The 7,831-nt window shown below is 33.4% G+C and overlaps 1 protein-coding gene across 1 annotated transcript in view; it reads right to left on the reverse strand.

The window, feature by feature from the left end:
- Window positions 1-5,488, reverse strand: part of LOC145670024 (1-aminocyclopropane-1-carboxylate synthase-like protein 1) — a 41,746-nt gene extending 36,258 nt beyond the window's left edge. The window contains exons 1-2 of the mRNA XM_081738367.1: window positions 5,465-5,488; window positions 2,649-2,849 (exon numbers count right to left, since the gene is read on the reverse strand). Coding sequence (XP_081594493.1) covers window positions 2,649-2,849; window positions 5,465-5,488 — 225 coding nt within the window. The remainder of the gene's footprint in view (window positions 1-2,648; window positions 2,850-5,464) is intronic.
- Between the last annotated feature and the right edge of the window lie 2,343 nt (window positions 5,489-7,831).

A 7,831-nucleotide genomic window follows, 5' to 3' on the forward strand; every position in this document is an offset into this window, starting at 1 on the left:
GGTTTTGGTAGACAGTTGCGGGCTGAAAAAATACGTTCCTTTGATACACAGAATCGACTGCGTGAAACCACTTGTTATAATTTTTGTTCTATAGTGATTAAGGTTTAAACTGAAAATGGTTACTCTGAAACACTTCCGGCTTGAATAAAGGGTTAACGAAGGAGATGGAATATATTGTTGGGACGCTGAATCGATTAAAAAAAAAATCTCGATATTTCTGACCATTTTTGTTCTGATATCTGTTGATAGCTGGATGATTGGACAGCCGTTCTATAAGACTTCCAATACTTATGAATAGTATAGTTTGGAAGTTTAATGACAGATACTTATTTCAGCATTTCCCTAGTTAATCTAATATATATATATATATATATATATATATATATATATATATATATATATATATATATATATATATATATATATATATATATATATATATATATATTATAAGAGTTCATAAGTCGAAACATCTAAAGTCAGAGTCATATAATTTGGTACTTGGATTTCTCATTTAATACGTATAATAACGCACATGTTTTTAGTCTTTTAATGAACCGAGAAGGGGAAAAAAGCATTGAGCAGGACGCTATGATATGTCTATAATAAGGTGACCATATCTGGGAATCCCTTAACATTACAGATACAGCATTTAGTATGTAGATTTTTCATTTACATTTATTTAAGAGCTGTTTCAGTGTCTTTTATTTATCGTAGAAGAGAAGAAAGAGGTGAGATAAATAAACGGATTTAATTCCAATTATCATAGTTAATGCTCTATATCTTGGAATCCATTAAGGTAACAGATATGAAACTTGTGTTTGTACTTTCTATCTAAAATAAATAAACGTGTGTTTCAGCGTTTTTAGCTGTTTGACCCAAAATAAAAGAAAATGGGTGGAGGAGCTTCCAAAGGATGTATATACGAAAGGTTCGAATCTTGTCCGAGACTTCGACCTCAAACAAATTCTACATGAAAGTCCAGAAGAAAGAAAATATTGCCTATAGTAACAGATGGGGGCATTTGTTACTAATTCAAAACATGTAGAAAAAGAACGCAAAATATTACCTGTGGTAACACGTTGGGACATTTGCTATTAATTCAAAAGATGCAGAAAATAAACGCTAAATATTGCCTTAGCAACACGTGGGGGCATTTGTTACTAACTCAAAAGATGTAGAAAAAGATCGCAAAATATTACCTGTAGTAACAAATTGGGGCATTTGCTACTAATTCAAAACATGTAGAGAAAGAACGCAAAATATTACCTGTAGTAACACGTTGGGACACTTGCTATTAATTCAAAAGATACAGAAAAAGAGAACAAAATATTACCTGCAGTAACACATTGGGGCATTTACTACCAATTCAAAAATGTAGAAAAAGAACGGAAAATATTGTCTGTAGTAACACATTGGAGCATTTGTTATTAATTCAAAACTGTAGAGAAAGAATGCAAAATATTGGCTTAGCAACACGTGTGGGCATTTGCTACTAATTCAAAAGATTCTGAAAATGAACGCTAAATATTACCTTAGTGTAACACATGGGGGCATTTGTTACTAATTCAAAATGTGTAGAGAAAGAACGCTAAATATTACCTGTAGTAACACGTTGGGACACTTGCTATTAATTCAAAAGATACAGAAAAAGAGAACAAAATATTACCTGCAGTAACACATTGGGGCATTTACTACCAATTCAAAAATGTAGAAAAAGAACGGAAAATATTGTCTGTAGTAACACATTGGAGCATTTGTTATTAATTCAAAACTGTAGAGAAAGAATGCAAAATATTGGCTTAGCAACACGTGTGGGCATTTGCTACTAATTCAAAAGATTCTGAAAATGAACGCTAAATATTACCTTAGTGTAACACATGGGGGCATTTGTTACTAATTCAAAATGTGTAGAGAAAGAACGCTAAATATTACCTGCAGTAACAGGTTGGGGTTTTTGCTACTAATTCAAAAGATGCAGAAAAGAACGGGCATCGCAAAATATTGCCTGTAGCAACACGTGGGGTCGTTTGCTACTAATTCATACAGATGCAGAAAGGGTGAAAGCAAAATATTATATGCAGTAACACCTGGGTAGATTTGCTACTAATTCGAAAGATATAGGAGGAACGCAAAATAGTACCCACAGCAACAGGTAGAGTCGTTTACTAGTTTACAATAGCTGGACACAAACCTAAGTAAAGAAGTTCATATGTAAGTCTTTACGATGAAATATGCCCAGAATGTTATAAAGTGGAGTTGATTCCCATTTGCATTATACGGGTCGTATATATTCCGCTGGTTGCAGAAAATTCAAGTACAAATGGTGAAGAATCATTTAAGTACACAAAAGGTTTGAGGGGACGTTGACTCATTGGTAGAGCGTTCATCTCTGATGCTAGAGGTCCTTGATTCGATCCCAGACCAAATGAAGTTGTAGTGGATAATGTTGTATCCATAGATTTTCTCGGAGTTCTCCTGTTTTCTCCTACTTATTCATTCTATGAATTATTTCATCATCATTCATTTTCAGTAGCCTTCTGTTTCCTTTAGCCCAGAGGGCAGATTCGTTGGACATTAAACTAGTAAAGAAGAAGAAGAAGAAACAAACATTATTTTCGTATTAATTACAAATAAAATATACCTACATTCTCAGCTTGAAGAGGTTTCGGTGTTCTGAAGTGTTTTGTGAGAAAATGAGCGATATGTCTTTTGTGTGCAAGATCTCCTGTAAACTCAAAGTAGTGCAAATCATCATGATCAAATCTCACACCCTGAATTCCGTTGAGACGTTCCAGAACCATGTCCTCTAATAAGTGACTGTCTGCAGAGTCAAAATGTATTAGATTCTGAAAAAAAAAATATGGAAATTATTTGTAATATTTTGGATTTGTAATTAATTAACTAAACCTCACGTGAAATAATGTTAGCATTCTTTACATAACATAAAGATTTTTTATTAACTTTGACAATCCAGTAAAATTAAATAACATTCCAGTCTTAGAAAAACAAAGGGGTACTACAAGACTCCATTGATACAGTAGAATTATGAGTTGAGTTGATTTTGAGTTTAACGTCCTTTTCAGCAGCAAGACTATATGAGACGGGACTTACTGATTAACGTGGAATCAGAACCATGCCAAAGGCTCCCGCCGGGAGTCGAACCCGGGTCTCCGATGCCAAAGGCGCGTACGCTAACAGCTTAGCAACGAAGCAGCTCACAGTAGAATTATGTTTATGGTTACTATTATATATATTTGTGTGTGTGTTTGCATGTGAAGAGGAGGATAAAATCAAGAAATGAAACTAGATCTAAAAGCATTGTTACCTAAGTTGAGGTCTAAAGTTTTATGGATAATAATCAAAGTGTTTGGAAGATAAAGCTGTTATGTTACATTTTCTGAAACATTGCATTCTGGCGATTCATTCACGTCTTATGTGTTAATCATGCTACGTAACACATTATATAGTGAGTTCTCGTCTGAGTACAGATATTTAGAAACGATGAAGGCAGTATGTTGACGGACAACATTGTGAAAGTCAATTTTCCCGTCATATTCAATTTGTTACATATCACCTTTACCCTCCAAGCGCTTCAATCTATAATACTTAAAAGGCCAGTTAAACATTAAATCACTCCCAATGCTTTTAGTCTTTCTAATGAAGAAATGGGACTAAGACTAAAAGCATTAGGCGCTCTTCCTAAGGTTGAGAGCTAGAGCTTTTATGGATATTAAAAATTATGGTCAATAACAGAAACGTCAGTTAAACATTAAATCACGCACACTGCTTTACGTCTTTCTAATGAAAAAATGGGACTAACAAGGTACATTCGCGAAGTGTCCCTCGGGATTCGTGTAAAATTGATTCAAATGCGAAGTCCTCAGCGGCAGAATGTGTATTGTACTAATTTTAGTGACCCATACCGGTAATTTGCATATTTATGGGCCTTCATATATCCGTAATTTAATAATACACTACTATATACACAAAATTGCTTTTCATTTCTTCAAGTGAAACTGAATATGAATGTGGGCATATGCAAAACAAATTGAATCAAGTACTGTTTCCCTACACATATTGCCTACCCCGGCCGCCATCTTGGATCCGTCACATTGGATTCAACTTCCGATTTTTCAAATGGGAATATGTGCAATTGATTAATCAAATTCATGTACAATTTTCTCGGAAATTCATTGGTGTAGTGAGTTTTACAATAGCTTGTACTATTTGCAAGATATTGCATATAAAATGTCAGGCACTTCACGAATATTGAACCAAATAAAAAAGTTGTGCAGAGCAATGTAGTCTTTAACGTGATTTATTTTTGATGAAATATTCCCTGAACGTACATACATACAGTCACAAAGAAGTGAATACGAAAATGGTAAGCCCACCCAAATCTGCTCGTATCTGGATTTACTTTAGGCCTTTTGACCGTAATACAATAGTTCCTTGCTATAGTTTAACATGGAAGTAATAATAATCACTCACAGAAATGTAATAAGATTATGACACCAATGTTGTAAAGAGTTTGTTTATATCTGCAGTATTTCTCCAGTTAAAAATTGTTTTGATTTGTCAAAATCAAAATCGTAAGCATAACTGATATTATTCTGCAATGTCTATTGGTGAAGTGCCTGTACTGATTTAACATGCAATACCTTCAAAACGGAACAAGCTATGGTAAAATTAACTACACCAGTGAATTTCCGAGAAATTTGTATATGAATTTGATGCATCACTTGTACCTATCCCCATTTGAAAAACCGAAAGTTGAATCCAATATGGCGGATCTAGGATAGCGACCGGAATGAGTAAGATGTGTCAGAGAAGCAGTACTTGATCCAGTTTGTTTTGCATATGCCCACATTCATCTGCAGTTATATCTAAAGAAACTAAAAGCAATTTTGTGTCCGAGCGTTATAGTAATGTATTATTGAATTCCGGATATATGAAAGCCCATAAATATGCAAATAACCGGTATGGGCCCGCTAAAATTTGTACAATGCATATTGGGCCGCGGAGAACTTTGCATTTGATCAATTTTACACGAATATACTTTGCGAATGTACCTTGTAAGACTAAAAGCATTGGGAGCTCTTCTTAAGGTTGAAAGTTAGAGCTTTTATGGATATTAGGAATGATGGTCGATAATAGAAACGTCAGTTAAACATTAAATCACTCCAATGCTTTTAATCTTTCTAATAAAGAAATGGGACTAATAGTAAAAGCGCTGGGTGCTCTTCCTAAGATTGTGGGCTAAAGCTTTTTGGATATTACAGAAGTAGTTTGCTATAATCCATTATAATTAATAGTGCCCAGTGCTTTTAGTTTGAAACCAATTTCTTAATTTTACCTCACCAGCAACAAATCTCCTTTTTAGTGTATTTCATAAAAGGAAGCTTTTCCTTGTATGATTTTGTCTTGTAAGACATAAACTGCATATATTATGTATAATTACCTTGAACAAAGTTATAGCAACCATCGTATAATATAATTTTTTTGTCATTTGTAATGTATTTTAACCCTTTCACTGTGGAAGGCGACGGAAAAAAATTTCCCTAACCTGCGAATGTCGATTATAGTCGACGTGTTAAAATTTGTCTGTATCTTGGGTTTGTCGATTGTAGTCGCCAAAGGTTTTCTGTGTGATTTCTATTGTTTATCGAAAACAATAGAACACAAACAAAATGAACGGTACAACTTTGGCGACTACTCTCGACAAAGCCAAGATACGGACAAACAAATTTTAACACGTCGACTATAGTCGACATTCGTATGTTAAGGAAATTTGGTTCTGTCGACAAAAGTCGACTTCCTCTGTGAAAGGGTTAAGCAAAACACCAAGTAACAAATGATCCTAGAATTAACACATTGTGTGAACATTTATAGTTATATGCAAAATATATTTTATTATTATCGTACTATATATAGTAAACAATAATAATAGTAATCAAAATTAGTAGACTTCGTCATGAATTGAACTTTATGTAAGAATGCAAATAATTTCGTTAACCAGTGTTTTACCAAAGTTTTGTGCACCAGGTGCGAAACAATATAATTATTTCTGTAACAAACCTTAGGAAATTCCTGTTGTTGGTTTCTCGTTTTTAGAAAACTTAACTGAACCAGTAGTCGAAACATCCAGACGAATTTGAATGTTCTTGATAAAAGAGGCATCGATGGTCTTTGGTACAAAGTTTTAACCAGAAGTAAGATTCATTTCACTTCACTTGTATTGCACTAGTCGATTTCTCAATTATCTAAGGTCCTTGAGGCACTTTTATAGTCCCACCTATAGGTCGCAAATTGTTGCGCGTAACATAGAATGGAGAAGTAGCTCCCTTAATTATAATGTTATATTTGGTTTTTAAAATTTTCTTTGGCACTTCTACCAGTGTAATAGACAACATGTGTGATATCTCTTTTCCTTTTTCATATGCTTAATTGATGGTCTGTATGTACTGCATGGGTATTTTTATATGCGCAAAATGCTGTAGATATTGCAAATTGTATACATATGTATGTTAAAAGTTATGCAATATTATATGTGAGCAGCTCAAGCGAACATAATGGTATGTCACATCTCCTAATTTTCGAGTGAACTGGAAATGAATTGACCATTCCCATACAATTCAATGCAATGACACGTAGCAAACAAACTTCCCCTGGCATTTGCAGGTGCATTTTCAAAATTAAACTACCCACACACTCCTCTGTGGTTCAATCCCAACCCATTCTACTTAATAACTCAATTTCACCGAAAGTGGCGCTTAGCATTATATTCGTCTGAGCCACTTATATATTTTGTCATCTTCTATCTCTGTCTCCAAGGACATGAGAAAATTCGCAACTTCCTTAGTTAATTTTTTTTTCAAGAAATAACTTTTTGTTGTGTTCACTAATAGTTTTCCTCCTATGCATATTTCTAACAACACAAACAATATTTTCTCTTTTTTTAAAGAAAAAAAAAAGAGAATCATTTCTACCCATGTAATTTCTGAAGACATGCGACAAAATTTTGTCAACACAAGGATTAAATCATTTCCAAATTAACCTAAGTTTCTCCTACTTTTCTTTACAAAGTTGTATAGTCTACTTTTACAGTGTACAATCATGATTCTTCCCCCTACCCCGCTAAAAATGACAATAAAAGGAAACAAAAAAATATTAATTACTGGCTTGAGACTCAAAATGTATGCTTAAAAAACACAAAAGATATGTTTCCTTTATTCACGATATACAACCTCAGAAAGAATGACAGTAAAAGGAAAAGAAAAAAATGTTAATTACTGGGACGAGATATTCCAAATATATGCCATTTATTTCTTACAATACACAATCATACAGACAATAAAAGAACACTGAAACGCAAGAGAAAAGTACAAATTATTGGCTTGCAACATTGCCAATATATGCTAGTTGTTTCTTCCATTTTTTTTTTTTTTTTTTTAGCTATGTAAAACCATACGCAATCCAATACATGCAGATAGTATTTAAAAAAAAACATTGAGGAAGTATTAGTTTTCTCGTTTTTTTAAAACAACTGTATCTTAATAAAGTAGGGACTATATTGTAATTTAGGTTTTAAAAAGTTACAATATCAACTGTTGAAAGTAATGAAACAAGTACATAGAAAGCTAAATGCATGGCCTCCAAAAATGTCAATAAATAAAATTAATAATAAAAGAATTTTAGGAAAACCAAAAATGGATCAAAAGATGGCGATCTTGCCCAATAATTAGTTTTGGATCAAGGGCCACAACATTTTTGAACGGCCCCAAAATCGAGTTTTCGTATTTTCAACGGAATAAGTAGATAGCTGAGT

Source organism: Thermobia domestica, chromosome 14 (assembly GCF_964235325.1).
Source record: "Thermobia domestica chromosome 14, izTheDome1.hap1.1, whole genome shotgun sequence".
Lineage (NCBI taxonomy): Eukaryota > Metazoa > Arthropoda > Insecta > Zygentoma > Lepismatidae > Thermobia > Thermobia domestica.